Raw genomic sequence first — 21,005 nt, forward strand, 5'->3', positions numbered from 1 at the left:
AGGAGGGCTCTGTCCTAGAGCAAGGAGTGCCAGTCGGGCCCCAGGCTGCAGGAGGGCGGCTGCCTCTCCGGGCACAGCCGTGCTAGGAATTCCCAGCGGGAGGCAAGGCTCAGGGCAAACGAGCCAGGAGCCCACTCCACACCCACCAACCACACACGCTGGCCTCGGACTTCAGGAAAACCACGTGTGGCTACCAGCTGGCCCACACACGGGACACAGAGCAGAGCACAGCCAGGCAGCCTGCCTCCCCAGAGGAGGAGGGACAGTTCTCAGATGGTGTGTGTGCAACACGCCCAGAGCACAAAACAGGCACCGCAAGCAGGTCCTACAGGCTCCAGACCACTTGGGGACTGAGCCAGTAAGACAACAGAAGTTGACAAGAAACCAACTTCTTTCACAGACCAGGCTGCCAACCTGTCTTAATTTGTCCACAGAATGCCTCTCGCTGGGACACCACACAGCTCACCACCGCCCTGAAGCACCCTCAGTTAAGTGAAATCCAGGACCCAGAACACTTAGCCAAAGCTCTATCAAGCTCAAGAAAACCAATGTGAAGACTTAAAAGAAATATTTTGATACTTCTTTTTACAAACCAATGAAGATAACACAAACTGATGAGAGAGGCAATACAATAAAATATTTACCGAGTCCATCGCTAAAAGCCGAGGTTGATGACTGTAAATTAAATCCAACAGAGGCGTGTCCCAGAGCAGCACTGAGGGTATTCTGAAAGAAGAGAGTAAAGTTAGCTCATGTAAATAATAATTTCTACTCAGTTCATTTTATAATGTCAGTCTCTCTCCATTTGGACCACACTACAACCTTCCTTTACTTCACGGAACTCCAGACAAGCAAGAGGTTTTTAGGATGTCTGGCTGGCTGGTTTGGGCTGTAAAGGGAGAGGACACCAGGAGAGGCACTCACACCTGGTGGTTTGTGGGAGGACGCTACCCAGGTGGAAGTCTCTGTTCTTGATCATGGTTCCTGGATGGCAGTGCCCAGAAAGGCCCAGTTAAGGAAAGAACACTCCGATGGGCCGGTCATTCTCCCCAGAGAAGGGGCTTGAGGACTGGGGCCCTGGAAGGGCCGTCCACAGACTTTCACCTTACTTGGAGTTTGACAGTAAACCTTTGTCGAAGTTATGCATTTGCATCTTCTACGGACCCCCATCACACTCAGTAAAATGTGAACTCTCCTTTTGGCTCACAAAGCCCCGACGGCTGGCCCGTCCGCCTTGCTCCGCCTGGAGGCCCTCTCCCAGCCTCAAGCTGTGCTCCTGCGGCGCCCAGATGGGCCTGGTCCCGGCCACCCTGTATCCTCTCCACTCCTCTCTCTATCCACCTAGGGATCCATCCTCAAAGGCAAAGGACCATAACTCAGACCACATAAGCTTCCTGGGATCCCAGGTCGGAGACATGCCTCCAGCGTCCACGGCAGGAGAAACCAGAGGTTTGGGGCGGCCCCACAAGGGCTGGCACACTTCGTCAACATGACTAAGAGATATTGTCTGGGGGTGGCAGCACACAGGGGCCTCGTGGGCAGGCCAGCCATGGGCAAACAACCCCGTTACTCATGAGTAAGCTGCAGCTACACGTATCAACATCAGCGAATCTCAAAAACCGTAACAGTGAGTGAGAAAAGATCTCAGAGGAATATATTGAATGTATGTGTCTTTCAAAAGTACGTGAAACTTAATATATTTGATTTACTACATATACAGTAAAAATCTATGAAAAGGGACTTCCCTGGTGGCGCACTGGTTCAGAATCCGCCTGCCAACGCAGGGGACACGGGTTCGAGCCCTGGTCCGGGAAGATCCCACATGCCGCAGAGCAACTAAGCCCATGTGCCACAGCTACTGAGCCTGTGCTCTAGAGCCCGCGAGCCACAACTACTGAAGCCCGCAAGCTAAAGCCCATGCTCCCAGCGAGAAGCCACCGCAATGAGAAGCCCGTGCACCACAACGAAGAGCAGTCCCCGCTCGCTGCAACCAGAGGAAGCCCGCACACAGCAACAAAGACGTAATGCGGCCAAAAATAAATAAAACTAAATCTTAAAAAAAAAAAAAAAAAAAAATCAATGAAAAGCAAATAGTCATAAACTATAAATTTCAAAATAACGGTTCCTCTTGGAAGTCGGGGTGGGGTGGATACCAACCAGGAAGCACACCCGAAGTCTAAGCAATACTGCTCAAGCTAGGCAGGCCAGGGCCCAGGGCCTGGAGAGCTGGTTCTCACGTTTACACCGTGAGTCTTCCCCGGGTCCAGCAGCGACCTCGTCCCCTCTGCTGCCCTGACAAAGACTGGAGAGGAAGATGAGAGGACCATGCCCGCTCCCGGGACTGTGTAACTGGGCACCCTTCCATTTTGTCATTAATTGAAATAATTTATTTCCATCATTCAAAACTAGGAGTTTAAAGGTACAGAGACAACTAAAAACATCTTTTCATCCATCAAATATTTTTACATCAAAATGTAGCAATTTCAACCCTTTGAAAGTAAACCCAAAGTACAGTATCAAAAGAAAAGCAAATGGCACAATATACAATCTTCCAAAATCATTATAAAAAGAAGAGCTTTTATTGAAAAGCCTCTCCAAAGACCTCCATGTCCGAAATCAAATCAACCAATCAAGTAAGCCTGCGGCCTGGCCATGTGAACACAGTGACGCTGCAGGGTCCTGAAGAGAACTGGCATCCTCGAAGAGAACTGAGATCCCAAGAACCAAACAACCAGCATTATTCCATTCACATCTATTGTTCCACAATCCCATCAAGCTCACTCCCACCTCCAAACGCACCAGCCGTGCAGCATCAGGACCGGACACGCACAGGCACACAGGAGACAAGCACAGCTGCCAGGACACAGTGCTTATGGAGAGCAGATTTCCAAGGTCTGCACTCGGTTTCCAAAAGATCTAAGTGGTTTCCCGACCTGTGCTTACAGATGTGTATCTGTGTTTTGCAAAGATGGGTTTAGATTTTTCTGTCCTTATGTTGCTGGTACAGGACTTTTTGAAGCTGACATTATTAACCTCAAGGACTAGAAAAGCAGTTTCCAATCACCACACCTTGGTTTTACTGAAAAGCAACAAGTCACTAAGCTTTTCAATTTTCCTATAAAGACAGTGACGGAACAACACAGAGTTTATGATGAATGTCTACACTCGGAATGCAACAAATAATACAACTACTATTCAGTTTTGAAGGAAACCTGAGTTTCTCAAACGCAGCACAACTTACCACCTGGAGCCACATCATCCATCCTCTGCTGTCCTGGGCACCGCGGGGTGCTGAGTATCCCGGCCTCTGCCCACCGCATGCCGGGAGCACCTCCCCAAGCTGTGACAGCTAGCACATCTCCAGACACTGTCCCAAGTCCCCTGAAGGGCAAAATCACATGGGTAGAGAACCAGTGCTCTACCGGGCCCAAGTTAAGTGAGGTTAAAAAATAATAAATTTTCAAGTTGTCTGAGGTCATGCAGCGAATTAAAAGCCAGTTGGAAACAAAATCCAGGGCTTCTAAATTCTAGTCTAAAGGTCTTTTCATTTTAAGAGAAAATACTTAGTAATTGACTCAATTATTCCTAGAAGACAACACAAATTAAGAGCCTCTAAAATATTTGTACCTTGTGACAGAGTAATCCCATTTCTGGGGAATGCACATTGAAGAAATATCCTAAAATATGAAAAAAGCTTCGTGTTGCACACACGTTCACATCAGAACCAACACCACAACTATAATCAAGCCACATATTCACAAGGAAACACAGTAGACTACACATTACTGTCAGAGCGACAGCATTCAAAGAGCACGTTCCCAACCCAGAAGTAGAGACCAGTGGGGACAGAGTGCAGACGCAAACCCTGGCAACATGAAGCCAGTGTCAACCACGGCTAAGCCCGTGCGACAGAACTACTGAGCCTGCGCTCTAGAGCCCGTGAGCCACAACTACTGAGCCCACGTGCCACAACTACTGAAGCCCGTGCGCCTAGAGCCCGTGCTCTGCAACAAGAGAAGCCACTGCAATGAGAAGCCCACACACCGCAATGAAGATTAGCCCCGGTGCAGCAACGAAGACCCAACGCAGCCAAAAATAAATTAATTAAATAAATAAATTTATTTCTAAAAAGACCCAATTAATTAATTAATTAATTTTTCAAAGGCCTGTGACTGCTAATCGCAGTTTCCGTTCAGCATGAGATGAGCACTAGACAGTTGTGATCAGTCCCACGGAAAGCACGGTCCCCTCGGCTGGCCCACACTCTGGGTTTTAAAGCACCGAGCACCGCCCTGGCCTCCTTGACCGCCCTCCTGTGCCGCCTTTCCAGAGGCCCCAGATGCCGGGAATCCCAAGTAGCCAAAGCCTGGTCTTGCTGCACTGGCCTCAGCCGGAGGTCTGAAGACACAGACCAGTTTTCCAACCCCAAGCTCCCAGGGACCACAACGCTCCCTGGCAGAAGTTGGAGTGTGGATGCGAGTGACAGCGGAGCCCCATGTGGGCAGATGCTCCACACACACCGTGGACAGAACCAGTGCAAGGACACCAAGGTGCTGGAGGGTGGTCATACCCACAGGGCGGCAGGGCTGAGTCCACGTCTGCCTTCCCTTCCCTGCTCCCCAGAGACAGCAGCCGCGGGCTCCTGTGGTAACGCTCCAGGTCAAGGGGCACGGGGCTGGGTGCAGGCGGCCAGCGCAGAGCTCAGCCTTCCAGAGCAGGAACTTCTTCCGTAGTTCTGACACTGGCACGGAGGAGGCAGGATGTGTCTTGAGGTCTGTGCACAGACCAGCTAGGTCCACACATCCACACACCCAGCAGAGCGCAGGGCGCCTCTGGGTACTGGACTGCGTTGTCAGAGACCGCCATTTTGGTACGTCAGAAATGGTCCAGTAACTTCCACAGAATGTTCATAGCAGTTTTATTCATAATTCCCCAAAACTGGAATTAGCACAGATGTCCTGCAACAGGTGAATGGTAAACAAACTGTGGTCTGCGGGGAACAACACTCAGAAACACAAAGGAAAGAAAGTTGTTACCAGTGCGGCAACAACTCTGATGGATCTCAAGGGGCTTGTACTGAGCCAACCCCAGAAGGTTACATTCATGATTCCATTCCCATGACGTTCTCAGAGACAAAATTTTAGAAATCGAGGACAGATTGGTGGTTGCCAGGGTTAAGGACAAGGGTGAGGCGATGAAGCAGAAGGGAAGTGGGTGTGATTATGAAAAAGCAAACAGGACAGTCTCTGGTGGGGATAGTGGATACAGGGACCTAGATGTGATGGAGATGCACAGAACTGCGCGCGCACACGGTACAAGGAAGGCCCACCTGAATAAGATTAAGATTCACCGGCTGTATCCATGTCAATACTCTGGTTGTGATATTATACTACAACTTGACAAAATGTTCCCATTGCAAGAAACTAGGCAAAGTAGCCAAGGGGTCTCTCTGTATTATCTCTTACAACTGCATGTGAATCTACAATGATCTCGATCTAAAAAAAAGTCTCATATTAACAATTTCATATTGTTTGGCCTAACCTCATCTCTGAGGCCCTGTGAAGGTGCACAGCCTCACCAAGGTCACCCCGAATGGGGGGCCAGGTCTCAGACCCAGGCTGACTCCAGAGCCCACACTCAACCACCGCCTCCCTGAAACTGGAAACGGAGAACACGTGTCCCTGCTGTTCTCACTGAAGCTTTAAAAAACCCCTTAAGGACTTCCCTGGTGGCGCAGTGGTTACGAATCCACCTACCAATGCAGGGGACATGGGTTCGAGCCCTGGTCCGGGAAGATCCCACATGCCATGGAGCAACTAAGCCCATGAGCCATGGCCGCTGAGCCTGCGCTCCAGAGCCCGCGAGCCACAACTACTGAAGCCCGCGTGCCACAACTACTGAAGCCCTGGCGCCTAGAGCCCGTGCTCTGCAACAAGAGAAGCCACCGCAATGAGAAGCCCGCACACCGCAACGAAGAGCAGCCCCCGCTCGCCGCAACTAGAGAAAGCCTGCGCACAGCAATGAAGACCCAACACAGCCAAAAACAAAAAAACATTAATTAAAAACAAAACAAAAATAAACCTTAAAATGTAACCAAGAGGACTGAGGGCACTGTTTGAAGAACGCAGAGGCTGCTTCCTTGGCTAGATTGGAGAGAAGGCTCAAGGGAACCAGGGGGGCAGGGGGGCACGGGGCATAGCTGAGGCAGGTGGGGAAGGAGCTGGAGGGAAAACAAACGCCCCATGTACAACTTCTCTCTTCAACTCAGATGCTTCTTTTCACCAGAGGACAAAGCAAGCAGGAAACAGAAAATTAATGTTTCCAGACAACTCGCTTTTTGCCCCTGAACAGAAGAAAGCGCAGAATGAACAGACACGGGCACACGGGGAGGCGGGAGAGCCTGAGCTGCTGTCCAGGGACCAGTGCCCACTGAGCCGCCAAACCTAGGGGAGGATAGAAAGGGGTTTCTCAGATATCAAGCCACACAGCTATGAAGAGAAACCCCAGGGAAACTGTAAACCAGGGCCTGGGCAACTCCTGAAAGCTGGGATAAGAGCGCAGAATCAAACTAGGGGAAGTGGGAGCAGACTGGGAAAGCAGGCCCCTAACGACTGGAGCAGGGGACAGTGCTGCGCCTGGCAAAACAAGCTGTCCATTCGCGGCAGGAGTGACATGGACACCACCGAACCTTCACCAGCCTGCCTCTGGGTCAGCAAGTCCACACTCAAGTTCACAGGCTCCTCGCTCCCTACGCACCGTCCACACAACAATCCACATGGAGAGCAGTCCTTCGGATATCACAGACACACTTGAAATCCTGACTAACAAGACGAAGACTCCTTTTCTGAGGGTCTAAGTCAGGAAACAGATGACCGATGTCTCTAGCTCTCAGCAAACTCAGACTTCCCAGTCAGCATCATGCTCTCCAGAGACAACAGGACGCTGTCACCCACCGTGGTCGGGGTGCACTGGGACCCCAGCAATGGATACACGCAAGGTCACAGGAATCAGGGCTGTGGCTTCCCCACTTCACTCGTGTCAACAATCACGACTGATCGATCTCAGGCTCTCACCACTCCCATCTGCTTTACTTCTCCAGAGGGAACAGTCCAAGGAGGACAGACCACAGGACACTGGGCACCAGCCTGTCTTCTGTTAACGGGAGCGCAGCATCAGTCCAGCTCCATGAAGTCGCCATCCCCGTGCCCCACAAGTCTCACCGCAAGCATCCACATGACAGTGCTTAACAGAAGAGGTCCACCGACCACTCAGGAACGCAGACAGAAATCACAACCTACCACAACAGGACACAACTAAAGCTTGAACTCAACCAGGTTGTCCAGCTAGAAAACTGACCTTAAAAAGGAACACAGAGACTTCCCTGGTGGTCCAGTGGTTAAGAATCCGTCTTGAAATGCAGGGGATGCCGGTTCGATCCCTGGTTAGAAAACTAAGATCCCACATGCCGTGGGGCAACTAAACCTGCGCACCACAACCAGAGAAGCTCACGCGCCTCAAAGAAAGATCCTGCGTGCTGCAGCTAAGACCCGACGCAGCCAAAAAATAAATAAATAAATTTTTTTTTAAAAAAAGAATATAAAACCCTAGAGAATCTACAAGAAACCATGAGAGCTAACAAGAGTGCAGCAGAGCAAAGCTGCAGGACACAAGATCAATGTGCAAAATCAGAGGTACTTCTAACATGCCAGCAGGGAACACTCTGAAAGAGAAATTAAGAAAACAACATCATTTACAACAGCATCAAAAAAAAAATAAAATATATAGGAATGGATTTAACCAAAGAGATGCAACACTTGTACACTGAATGAAAACCCACAAAATACTCGTGAAAGAAATTACAGACAACCTGAACAAGTGGGAAAGCCCTGTGTCTGGGCTGGGAGACAAGACAGTTACGAGGGCAGCCCTCCCCAAGGAGGAGCCCACACAGCCTCTCCCAAAGCTGGCCCAGGTCCTCACAGCCACACCCAAGTGTCATCAACGCTTTCCTTTAAATATCTCAGACGCTTGCAACTTACAGATGTACAAAAGTTCTGTGAAAGGATTTCTGAGAGCAGGCAAGAAAGACATAGCTGAAATGTCTAGTACTCCTGAGTTGCCAGTTTTTCTCCCTAAAAGGGTGATTAAAAAAAAAAAAAAAAAAAAAGGACAAATTCTTAGAAAGGTATAACCTTCCAAGACTGAACCAGGAAGAAATAGAAAATATGAACAGACCAATCACAAGTAGTGAAATTGAAACTGTGATTAAAAATCTTCCAACAAACAAAAGTCCAGGACCAGATGGCTTCACAGGTGAATTCTATCAAACATTTACAACCCATCCTTCTCAAACTCTTCCAAAAAATTGCAGAGGAAGGAACACTCCCAAACTCATTCTATGAGGCCACCATCACCCTGATACCAAAACCAGACAAAGATACTACAAAAAAAGAAAATTACAGACCAATATCACTGATGAATATAGATGCAAAAATCGTCAACAAAATACTAGCAAACAGGATCCAACAACACATTAAAAGGATCATACACCATGATCAAGTGGGATTTATCCCAGGGATGCAAGGATTCTTCAATATATGCAAATCAGTCAATGTGATACACTATATTAACAAATTGAAGAAGAAAAACCATATGATCATCTCAATAGATGCAGAAAAAGCTTCTGACAAAATTCAACACCCATTTATGATACAAACTCTCCAGAAAGTGGGCACAGAGGGAACCTACCTCAACATAATAAAGGCCATATACGACAAACCCAGAGCAAACATCATGCTCAATGGTGAAAAACTGAAAGCATTTCCTCTAAGATCAGGAACAAGACAAGGGTGTCCACTCTCACCACTATTATTCAACATAGTTTTGGAAGTCCTAGCCATGGCAATCAGAGAAGAAAAAGGAATACAAATTGGAAAAGAGAAGTAAAACTGTCACTGTTTGCAGATGACATGATACTATACATAGAGAATCCTAAAAATGCCACCAGAAAACTACTAGAGCTAATCAATGAATTTGGTAAAGTAGCAGGATACAAAATTAATGCACAGAAATCTCTGGCATTCCTATACACTAATGATAAAAATCTGAAAGAGAAATTAAGGAAACACTCCCATTTACCATTGCAACAAAAAAAATAAAATACCTAGGAATAAACCTACCTAGGGAGACAAAAGACCTGTATGCAGAAAACTATAAGACCCTGATGAAAGAAATTAAAGATGATACCAGCAGATGGAGAGATATACCATGTTCTTGGATTGGAAGAATCAATATTGTGAAAATGACTATACTACCCAAAGCAATCTACAGATTCAATGCAATCCCTATCAAATTACCAATGGCATTTTTTACAGAAGTAGAACAAAAAATCTTAAAATTTGTATGGAGACACAAAAGACCCCAAATAGCCAAAGCAGTCTTGAGGGAAAAAAACGGAGCTGGAGGAATCAGACTCCCTGACTTCAGACTATACTACAAAGCTACAGTAATCAAGACAATATGGTACTGGCACAAAAACAGAAACATAGATCAATGGAACAAGATAGAAAGCCCAGAGATAAACCCAAGCACCTATGGTCAACTAATCTATGACAAAGGAGGCAAGGATATACAGTGGAGAAAAGACAGTCTCTTCAATAAGTGGTGCTGGGAAAACTGGACAGCTCCACGTATAAGAATGAAATTAGAACACTCCCTAACACCATACACAAAAATAAACTCAAAATGGATTAGAGACCTAAATGTAAGATGGACACTATAAAACTCTTCGAGGAAAACATAGTAAGAACACTCTTTGACATAAATCACAGAAAGATCTTTTTTGATCCACCTCCTAGAGTAATGGAAATAAAAACAAAAATAAACAAATGGGACCTAATTAAAAGCTTTTACAAAGCAAAGGAAACCATAAACAAGACGAAGAGACAACCCTCAGAATGGGAGAAAATATTTGCAAACGAATCAACGGACAAAGGATTAATCTCCAAAATATATAAACAGCTCATGCAGCTCAATACTAAAAAAACAAACAACCCAATCCAAAAATGGGCAGAAGACCTAAACAGACATTTCTCCAAAGATGACATACAGATGGCCAAGAAACACATGAAAAGCTGCTCAACATCACTAATTATTAGAGAAATGCAAATCAAAACTACAATGAGGTATCACCTCACACCAGTTAGAATGGGCATCATCAGAAAATCTACAAACAACAAATGCTGGAGAGGGTGTGGAGAAAAGGGAACCCTCTTGCACTGTTGGTAGGAATGTAAACTGATACAGCCACTAGGGAGAACATTATGGAGGTTCCTTAAAAAACTAAAAATAGAATTACCATATGATCCAGCAATCCCACTACTGGGCATATACCCAGAGAAAACCATAATTCAAAAAGACACATGCACTCCAATGTTCACTGCAGCACTATTTACAATAGCCAGGTCACGGAAGCAACCTAAATGCCCGTCGGCAGACGAATGGATAAAGAAGATGTGGTACATATATACAATGGAATATTACTCAGCCATAAAGAGGATCGAAATTGGGTCATTTGTTGAGACGCGGATGGATCTAGAGGCTGTCATACAGAGTAAAGTAAGTCAGAGAGAGAAGAACAAATATCATATATTAACGCATGTATGTGGAACCTAGAAAAATGGTACAGATGAACCGGTTTGCAGGGCAGAAGTTGAGACACAGATGTAGAGAACAAACGTATGGACACCAAGGGGGGAAAGCCGCGGTGCGGTGGGGATGGTGGTGTGCTGAATTGGGCGATTGGGACTGACATGTATACACTGATGTGTATAAAATTGATGACTAATAAGAACCAGCTGTATAAAAAAAAATAAAATAAAATTCAAGGGCTTTCCTGGTGGCGCAGTGGTTGAGAGTCCGCCTGCCTATGCAGGGGACATGGGTTCGTGCCCCGGTCCGGGAGGATCCCACGTGCCGCAGAGCGGCTGGGCCCATGAGCCATAGCCGCTGAGCCTGAGCGTCCGGAACCTGTGCTCCGCAACGGGGGCGGCCACAACAGTGAGAGGCCCGCGTACCGCAAAATAAATAAATAAATAAATAAAATAAAACAAAACAAAATAAAATAAAATTCAAAAAAACATACCAGGAAACAACCCTGAGATTATTAATCCATAAAACAAGGGGATTAGGTTTGATAATCCCTAAAACACCTTTCATTTGAAAAGTTTAAGGTTCTTCGATATCCAATGTAAAACTGTTTCCTTTTAAAATACATCATTTTCCCTAAATGTGTGCTACTCTTTTCACGGAGAATGTGAGCTCACACCAATAATCTGTACAGGTTAACATCTAAAATGCAACGAATGTGACTGGGGGGGCGGTATGGAGCTGGCAGGGATGAGCAGCCCTAACACTGTAGAACCAAGATGCAGCAGGGGCAGGCGGCCCAGCACAGAACAAGGACCAAGTCTAGGAACTGCTGAATGGATGACTTAGTACCAGGTGTCCCACACTGCAGGCCCCACCCCAGTCCTGCTGGAAGGCCCACCCTCTGCCAGTTCCACCAATGCACCAGCTGCCCAGACAGGAAAGAAAGGGACAGCACCCAAATGAACAGCTCTCTTCAGACAGACAGAAGGCAGTGCACACTGTCTGGAAGCTCTCCAGCGTCTCTCTGGAGATCAGGATGGGAGCCGGTGCCCACCACACCTTCCCACGTTCGCGGGCATCACAAGCAGGGCACCTGCAGCCGCTGGGCAGGGAGGAACCCAGCCCCAGCGCAGCCTCTCAGGAGAGCTTTCCCGACGGCGGACTGACACCCAACCCTGCCCTCCCAGGAACCCGCAGTGGTCACAGAGCTCTCGAGCACCAACGGTGGGCGGAGGGGCCAGCTGGCCACGCGCCTAGCATGTCTCTGTGCCGTCCGCACACACTCTGGCACGCGTCCTGCACAGAAGGGCAGCCCTGCCACCCCACAGCTGCCCACCCCTGCCCTGCACCTGCTCTCCCTACACTGGCTCATTTAACCCTCATGACAACCCTGGCAGTAACAGGATCGGCTCCTTTTTTCTGTTGAGAAACCAGATTCTGAGATGTTGAATCATTTGCCTCAAAGTCAGGCTGCAGAGCCTGTATCCACGAAGGTCACCCACGCTACCACCCCCAACCCCACTGTGCACTCACAGCTTCTGGGACGCAGCTGAAGTCTAAAAGTGACCAAGCCCTTCTGACCCAAAATACAGACACAAGGCTGGTATTCACAAGAGAGTTCTCAGCTCAGAAACCCAGGGCACGCTGAGCTCCTCCTCCCTCCAAGCCAGTATCATAACTGATGCTGCCCTGCCTTGGCCTCTGGGCAGCACCCATCCCGCCGGGCAGCACCCCACCCAGACTCTCTGCTGTCACTCCACCCGCTCCTGCGGTGTGGGTCTTCCCGGCTCTCCCGGGGTCATCCAACCTGCCTCTGAGGCTCTAACAACCATATGGGTAGATCTCAATTCCCATTCTCCAGCTCAGAGCTCCCCACTGAACTCACAAAGTCCAGCCACACCACAGACACATCCACAGCACACACAAGTGCACAGATGGAGCCCCAAGGGAATTATGACTGTATTTCCTGCCCTGGTTCAGGGTACCACTTTCTAGACGATCGATCCTCCAAGCCAGCAACCTGGCATGCCCCCCTTAGAATCGAAACCCAGTCCATTCCAGCTCCAAGTCATCACTCTCTCCCCCTCCCTCCGCACCGGCCCAACTCCTGACTCAGGTGCAGTATTTCTCCACCTGTGTCATCACAACAACTTGATTCTCTCCACTTCCCACCGCACTGCTGAGAAGTGAACGTGGCACATTAGATTCATCCCTATGCACACCTCACTCTGCCCACGGGAGTCACTGAGCTCATGAGGAACAGATTCGTGTTCAAACTTCAGACCATCATGGCACAGCACACACATACGTGCACACACACAGCTGAGGAAAAGGCCTCACGGGACAGAAGCTCCGTCCTGCACGGCAGGCACCCCAGCGTTTCCTGCCGCGCTCCCGGAGCTGGTGGGGGTCAGCTCTTGCTGCAGGTGCACCCACTAAAGGTGACCTCACAGCCCATCAGTGCCACCACCCTGGTGGACAGCCCCAGGGACACAGGTGCTGAAGGATGCTGTCCCCAGCTGCCACCCTGGCAACTCCAAATCTCTCCAAGTTTCTTGGAAACATCCCGTGTCACTCACAGGAGGCTGCCTCTCCCCCGCTGCCCATCAGGGCAGGTTCCTCTCCACCCTCCAACAGCATACTCAGGCCCTCACTTTCTTCCTTAACCTGTCACTACTGTCCAGGCCGGCTTTCTGTCTTTACGTCATGTCACAATCATGCTGCAGGCCACACGCTGCACCCTGGTCACCGGCAGGCACGCAACGGGAGGCCCCGTGTGGAGGAGACCGTGGGCCTCAGGGGCACCGGAAGAGCACAGCTGATCAGTGGGCAAGCGGGTGTGGAAAGGAGGCCGCTTCCCAGAGGCACGGTCAAGTGCTCGACCCTGCACCTCCAAGCATCTGTGCCCTCTCAATCCACCCAGCTCACAGTCACCCTTTGCCACAGATAAAAATTCACCTCAAATCCATGTGGTTTACGGACAAAATTAATCAGAGGTAAAAATACGGACAATAAGAAGCCCTCCCCGGCCAGCGTGTGTCCCTGCGAGCCCCAGCCGAGCGGCCATGCCTGGTGGGCTCCTGAGCAGCCGCTCGAGGTCGCTGGCTCCGCGCTGCCTCACCTCCACATCAGTGCGCTCCCAGGATGAAGTGTCCACATTCTCCTCTGCACAGTCACCAATCCCTGACCGCACTGCACAGCCCTCCCTGTATGCCACCCCACACACTACATCCCTCCTCCACCTCACTACTGCCATGAGCCTTTCAAACTAGATTAGTATCTAATGCAAAACAAGTTTTGTTCACTAGCCCCAGTTCAAACAAGATTAAACGCTCAGATTGACAGCTGTCCCTCAGGGAGCAGTGAGGGGTGGTGTGAGGCAAGGGGACACCACCTCCGGCTCAGCCTGCAAGGACTGGGTAAGAAAACAGCTACTTAATATATACCTGTTCTCTTCTTTAACCATAGTACCTGGGGCGAATGACACAAACAGGACACTGGCCTCTAAGGGCAGGAGTCTCCACTCCCACAACTTACACTGCATCTCGCCCACCAGGAATTTAAGATCCTACCACCACCTGGCCTCTTCCACACTCCAAGTGTAAACACGTGGCCCAGAAGAAAGAACCGGGCTGCTCGGAAGATACGCCCTTGTATTTCAAAGACTTAAATCACCTGGGACTTGTCTCCTACACATTCCCACCCCCGAAAGATGCTTCAGATTTCGTGTGTCTGGGGTAAGCGTTGCCAAACTGTACTGTTTTGTTTTTAATGCTTTCCAAGCAAATCTAATAAATAATCACTGATCTAGTGTCATTTGCCCATCCAAACCTCCAATTACAAAACTGTGGAGACAGTCATCAGAAAGCGGTGTTTCTTAGCCTTGAGAATTCTTACCACCCTCACCCTCTAAAGTAAGTTGGAGAGGACTAGTTTAGAAGGAAGACCACAGAAATGAGAAGGTTCCACAGAAGTCATTGAAGCAGGAGTAGCAGGGCTGTGAGAATCCACACACCCACAGAGCCCAGGCTGCCCCGAGCTCAGAGGTAACCCACAGCCCCGTTTGTCAACACAAGGACACAGGGCTGCTAGTTGCTGGTCCACTGACCATGCTGCTTGGCCAAACAAAGGCGTATCCAACAGCCTAACACTATACATGCCACGACAGACATCTCCTGGGCCCAAAATCTGCTTTGAGGGGCAAGATCCAATCCTTCCTTATTAAAGGGTAGAATGTGGACGGGCTAAATAGACTCCTTATGGCCAAACCGCTCCTGTGAAGTTAGGACTTGAATCGAGATCAACTTTGGGTTTCCAGTGATTCAACGTGTGATGAGTGATCTATGCTGTGATCCCGGGCACGAGAGGGTGTCCCCACCCTGATGACTGCACAGACACACAAGCACAGCAAGAGCACCCTGAAACGCCTCTGCACAGGCCTGCAGGGTACGGGTGCGGTCTAATCAGCGGGCGTGTGCGTGAGCAGGCTGACCCGCCCCCGGGAGCCCAACACCCTCCCGCCAGCCCCTGGTCACCATCCCTGCACAAACGTGCTTTCCACTTGTCAAGTCAAGGAGTGAGGCGTCTTCCTTACTTCAGTTTCTACGTTTAATTCAGTGTGCTGGCGATGTTCTTCATCTCTAAACCACCTCTAATTTCCAGAAGAACAGCTCTGTTCCAGTGACAGTGCTGAACTGTTACAGTGATATGCTCATCAGCCAACAGGTCCTGCTACCAAGCAGGGAGACGCTGGCCCTCGCCCACCACCCCAGTCTCCCAGGAAACCCCTCAAGCAAAGAGTCTCCATTCTGAAAAGTGGAGTAAAATTTTGTTCTGTTAAAACATAAAAATCCAAGTTTCTTTCCTGGTAGATGACCCTCATCGACACGAGAAACTCCAGTAGAAAACACACACTGTTTCCTAACAAGAAGTATTACTCAGACCTCAGGATGATCATCCAGCAAGAATAAACCTACAAGGGCTTCCCTGGTGGCACAGTGGTTAAGAATCCGCCTGCCAATGCAGGAGACACGGGTTCAAGCCCTGGTCCGGGAAGATCCCACATGCCACGGAGCAGCTAAGCCCGTGTGCCACAACTACTGAGCCTGTGCTCTAGAGCCCGCGAGCCACAACTACTGAAGCCCGTGTGCCTAGAGCCCATGCACCGCAACAGGAGAAGCCACCACAATGAGATGCCCGCGCACCTCAGTGAAGAGTAGCCCCCGCTCACCGCAACAAGAGGAAGCCTGCGCACAGCAATGAAAACCCAACACAGCCAAAAATAAATAAAATAAATTAACTAAAAAAAACCAAAAATGACACTTATGGATCCTGTGAGCGAGAATCCAAGAGAAAGGCCGCCCAAAGTCTTCCATTATACACCGAAACCGGAGCACTGTTTGCCTTGGTGCCTACCTTCCTCCCCAGCAGCAGGCACCAGGCCCGGAAGTGAGGCGCTTCCCCCAGGGCCTCCTCCCAGCAGCTGCTCTCTCCTCCACCAGCCCCCGCACCCCCCCACCAAGTCCCCACTGGCACCTCTGAGCAAGCAGCCCCTCCTGGGAGGTCCCAGTCCCTCCCAGTCCGGCTACACACCTCCACTGGCTTTGCGGACGCAGAGCTCGTACCCAGGCCTCCCGGCCTGTGGGCTTCACTTCCACGGCTCTGCTGCTTCTACTGCCCCTGACACCTCTGCAGGCGCCAGTTTGTACCCTTCCTACAAGTCGCCTTCCGATGCCCCTTCATGCTGCAGCCAGCTTAACTTCCTGAAGATCAACGTGGGCCAAGCTCAGACCAGGGACAGTGGAGTGTGATAGCTGTCGTTAAAATTCTGACCCTGCCACTGTTTTGGCAGTGACCTTGGGTACATTCTAACAGCCTCTGTCATTCTTAAGTTTTCTCATCTGTAGAAACAGAAGTTCCTGGATACAACATATAAAATGAATATACACAAGTCAACTGCATTTCTAGACACCAGCAACAATCAAAACTTATGATGAAGACAGGGGACAGTGTCACCAGGATAGACAAGCTGACCAATGGGACACACAAAAGCTCCAACACCACGTGGGCACACATGGGGAGACCTGATTCGTGACAGTAAGCAATGCAGGTCAGCGAGCAAAGAACAGCCCAGTCAAGGACAAGGCTGGGCCAGCTGGCTTCCGCAGGGAAGACTGCGAGCAGCTGGCTCGTACGCAGACCTCAGTCCGGGACAGATTAAAGGCTTCGGTGTAAAGAGCAGAAGTACAAAGTTTTCAGAAGGTGCAGGAAGCTACCTCTATGTCCTTGGCACAGGAAAACATTTCTTAAATAGGAATGATGGTTCATGATCCACAGTTTGAAGACACTGTCCTAGAGGATGCGGCACAGATCCTTCTAAATAAAAGGATTCAGCACTGTTGCCAATATCTTAGGCAACAAATCTAAGTACATTTTTCTGTTTATCTCAGGGGTAAATATCACGACAGAACATCACCTTAATGCATGACAGGTGTTGTTCAAAATGCACGTATAGGCACAACAACAACAAAACTCTTATCTTTCCTACTCAGCACTGAAGGTTCAAGTAAGTCCCATTGTTTTTGGTAAACAGAAAAGATTTTTGAAAAAATGGACAGTATTTAGGTATAAGCACCTCTATGTATGAGTCATGAGCACAATTATATATGACCTCGGACTATATAACACTAAGTGAATGGATTTATTTCTAAGAAGACAGAATCAAATACATATGCCCTTTTAGTGCTAAAAACTGCACCAAAGGGAAAAACAAGTGATGAAGGTCTCCATGTAAAACAGTGATTTACGGATATAAGTGAGGGGAATTTCCTGGAGGTCCAGTGATTAGGACTTGGCACTCTCACTGCCAGGGGCCCAGGTTCAATCCCTGCTGGGGGAACTAAGATCCCATAAGCTACGCAGTGCCACGGTGGGAGGGCGGGGTTTCGCTGCTGGCCCAAGTTTTGGGTTGACATGGTTATTAAATTGTTAGTAATAAAATTTTAAAAAGCGGGGTGGGGTGGGGGTGGAGATGAGAAAACTCATCTGAAATGCAGAGCAAGATGAAGTTGAAACCTACAGGAGAGAGCCTCAGTACGCAGGACTGTGAAAATGACCACACCGTCCACGAAGGAGTACCTGTCCTACTCGGCACCCACATCGGCCACATGCAGCACCGAAGGCAAAGCCAGCCCTGTGCAACGTCCACACCACGTTGTTACACACGGACCCCAGGCAAGCTGAGCAGTAACCACGGCAGAGGTCAGCTGGGTCTGGACCCACAGCCAGCCTAAGGAGGCTGGCTGTGCGGCACCGCACACGGCTTTCTGACACAGCACCACGGCCCACGCCCTCTGCTTGTCCTTGGTTTGGGAGCTGCGTCAAGTCCACCATTTCAACTCTGTGATCTGTGACTTTACTCTCAGAAAAAGAGCCGCAGAGGGATTCACTGCAAACCAGGACCAAGGTCTGCAACGTAAAAGTACCCTCGCTTCCAGCCCTGCGTTCTTTCTCCTACGTCATTCTCCCAGCCTCCTTCTACTCTCTGGTCTTCAAGGGGACAATGGAATGATTCACACCACAGGCCTCCTCCAAAGAATCCAGCGTGCCCCTGCTGAACAATGGGCAGCTAACAAATACATTAATATAAAATGTGGGAACATATGTATATGTATAACTGATTCACTTTGTTATAAAGCAGAAACTAATACTCCAATAAAGATGTTAAAAAAATAATAATAACAATTAATATTAGGGGCTTCCCTGGTGGCGCAGTGGTTGAGAGTCCGCCTGCCGATGCAGGGGACACGGGTTGGTGCCCCGGTCCGGGAAGATCCCACATGCCGCAGAGCGGCTGGGCCCGTGAGCCACAGCCGCTGAGCCTGCGCGTCCGGAGCCTGTGCAACGGGAGAGGCCACAACAGTGAGAGGCCCGCATACCTCAATCAATCAATCAATCAATAATAAATGTCAATGGTCCCAGGGGAGGGGCAAATGGGAACAGGAGAACTGAGAAAAGACAACCACCAGACAACAGCAAGCCGAACTAAGGGCCCATAAAAGTCGGGCCCAAATAGCCACAGGGGCAAAGCCCTGGAGAGGGCTGCCCATTCTGGGGGCTGCGAGTCCCGCCAGCACTTCCTGCAGTCTCGCCAGAGCACTGTGCATGTGCTAAAACTCCCTGGGAGGCAAGTCCTAAAATATTTAAATGAGTTTTCATTCTGAAGAGACTAAAGAAATTCTCAAAACAGAGTCTATTACAGATTTTTTTTAATATCTTGCAAATCCAATGTCAGAATACATTCTGCCACCCAGTAACAAATGCAAAGTCATAAAAAAAAATCAATCTTCAAACGAAGAATTATTTCAAAGATGTGCAAATCTGATTCTAAAAAATTAAACCTACACTGCATAATTAAACAGAAGCCGCACGCAGCAATCCATGTAACCCAGTGTTGCCATAGTGAGCCCTTGGCGCTGGCCAATTACAGCCACTCACGGAAAGCTGCCTTTCCCACATCCTCCCTGCAAAATGCTTTCCTAAAATCAGCCGAGATCTCAGTCTGACAGTGCATTTGTTGGAAGATTTCAAAACAATTTATTCTAGTTTAAATAACTCCAAATTAAAAGTCTGTCAGTTACAAATCCTTGCACTGGAAGCAAAATCAAGATGAGTTGTGACTAAGAGCCTAGAAATACATTTTTTTTAAGGTGATAAAGCATTAATTCACCGATCTGTGAAGGGTTAGATAGGCCTGAATGTCCTTGGTGGACACCACGAGGGCACAGCACAGGACAAGGGGTGCAGGGACCGTAAAGGACAGAGCAGGGAGGGAGGTGGCTGGGCAGACGCAGGGCCCAAGTGACACCTACAGACAGTGGTGCCGGGGGAAGGTGCCAGGCCCTGCCTCCGTCCTTCTCACTGGGGCTGAATCTCAACAGTCTACATTCTCCTCTAACTCTTTAAAACATAATTTAAAACTATGTTTTTGGACATGACAGATCTTATCTAGACAACACTTTGTAAACTATCTCAGAAAGCTGCCTGTTAACAAGAGACCAAGACTTCTAAGACTTCCTTTTCCTTTCCCTAGAGTTTTGCTCAAAACTGACGCTGAATATAGAAAATTCTAGGGAATTCCCTCGTGGTCCAGTGGTTAGGACTCAGCGCTTTCACTGCCATGGCCAGGGTTCAATCCCCGGTCGGGGAACTAAGATCCTGCAAGCCTGTCTTCATCTCTCTCTCTCAATTCCTCTAGGTTTTTGGCCAAAACAAATCCATTTTTACTGAGCTGGAGCGTGTCATTCAGCAGCGGTTTTACACACCCTAAGACTTGCTTCCAAAAGACGTTTGTAAGCAGCTCGCGGAGAGAGGCCTGCATCTTAAAAAGGGCAGACTGGGGCTGCTTCAGCCCCTCCCCCACCCCACCTACCAGGATTGCTGGTGGATTCCAGATTCTCACAGGAGACCCGCTCTGCGGTGCTGGCGTGTGCCCGCGCCACCCAACCCCTAGCAGCACGAAGGCCTGGGCTCCCAGCAGCCTCCGAGCTGTCACCACCACTCCTCCCCGCTGGCTCTTAGCCACTGTTAGCAGCACTTCACCACAAGAGCCAGTCTCTCTCCCTCTTTCACTAGAAAGATAAATAGGAATTTTTACTCTAGCCAGGAAATGTGTCAAATGTGAAGCATTTGATACTAGGCTTGTTCTTAGTCAGCAAAAACAAACAGGTACCTGGCACGCCAGGGCATCAGGTGCCCTCCAGTCAGTGGGGGGATGACACAGAAGGAGCAGGTGGGTCCCCAAGGCATACACCCTTCCCCAGCACAGCCCCGCACGTGTGTGAGGACGCAGCCACACACCCTCCCTACCTGCCCACTGCGCAGGGAAACTCTGTAAGCAACACCCTCCCCACCCAGGGCCAACCAGACCTGTTAAGATCTTTCAACAAGTTTTGCAACCAAGAGAAATGAATTAAGGACACTGTAGGGATGAGTGAGAAACACCCTTTTTTTACATGTAAAGATATACAAATGGGACGAATTAAATGCGGGCACAAAACAATGACCTATTACCTAGACAAGTTCAGAAGCTGGTGAGGGATGGACCTTGAACCACATGGGTGCAGAGTGAACGCACTTTGAGAACAGAGGTCTGTCCCTGGAGGACAGTATGAAACAAAACTGTGCTAACGTGTAATTGCTGTGCAGGGAGTAAGCAAGGACACAGCACCTGCCGGGCTGGACAGGTGATCCAGTCTCAGGGTCAGGTACACGGCCTTACGGGGACATTCAAGGGCACCAAGGCTGGGTCAAAGTTGATGGAAAGTTTAAATCTGAAATCAGTAATAACTCGCTTA

The 21,005-nt window shown here is 49.1% G+C and overlaps 1 protein-coding gene across 13 annotated transcripts in view; it reads right to left on the reverse strand.

The window, feature by feature from the left end:
- The window catches only part of ANKRD11 (ankyrin repeat domain 11), a 171,310-nt gene that overhangs the window by 100,004 nt on the left and 50,301 nt on the right, over window positions 1-21,005 (reverse strand). For 12 of the 13 annotated variants that reach the window (XM_089903439.1, XM_022582892.3, XM_022582893.3 and 9 more), the window contains exon 2: window positions 645-726. The exons of the other annotated variant lie outside the window; for it this stretch is intronic. In XM_089903439.1, the coding sequence (XP_089759565.1) occupies window positions 645-653 (9 nt within the window). In that variant the 5' untranslated portion in view covers window positions 654-726. The remainder of the gene's footprint in view (window positions 1-644; window positions 727-21,005) is intronic. 13 annotated transcript variants of the gene reach the window in all.

The sequence above is a fragment of the Delphinapterus leucas genome, chromosome 20, assembly GCF_059928025.1.
Source record: "Delphinapterus leucas isolate spDelLeu-1000000601 "Yukka" chromosome 20, BTC_Dleu_Yukka2, whole genome shotgun sequence".
In the NCBI taxonomy this organism is placed as follows: Eukaryota; Metazoa; Chordata; class Mammalia; order Artiodactyla; family Monodontidae; genus Delphinapterus; species Delphinapterus leucas.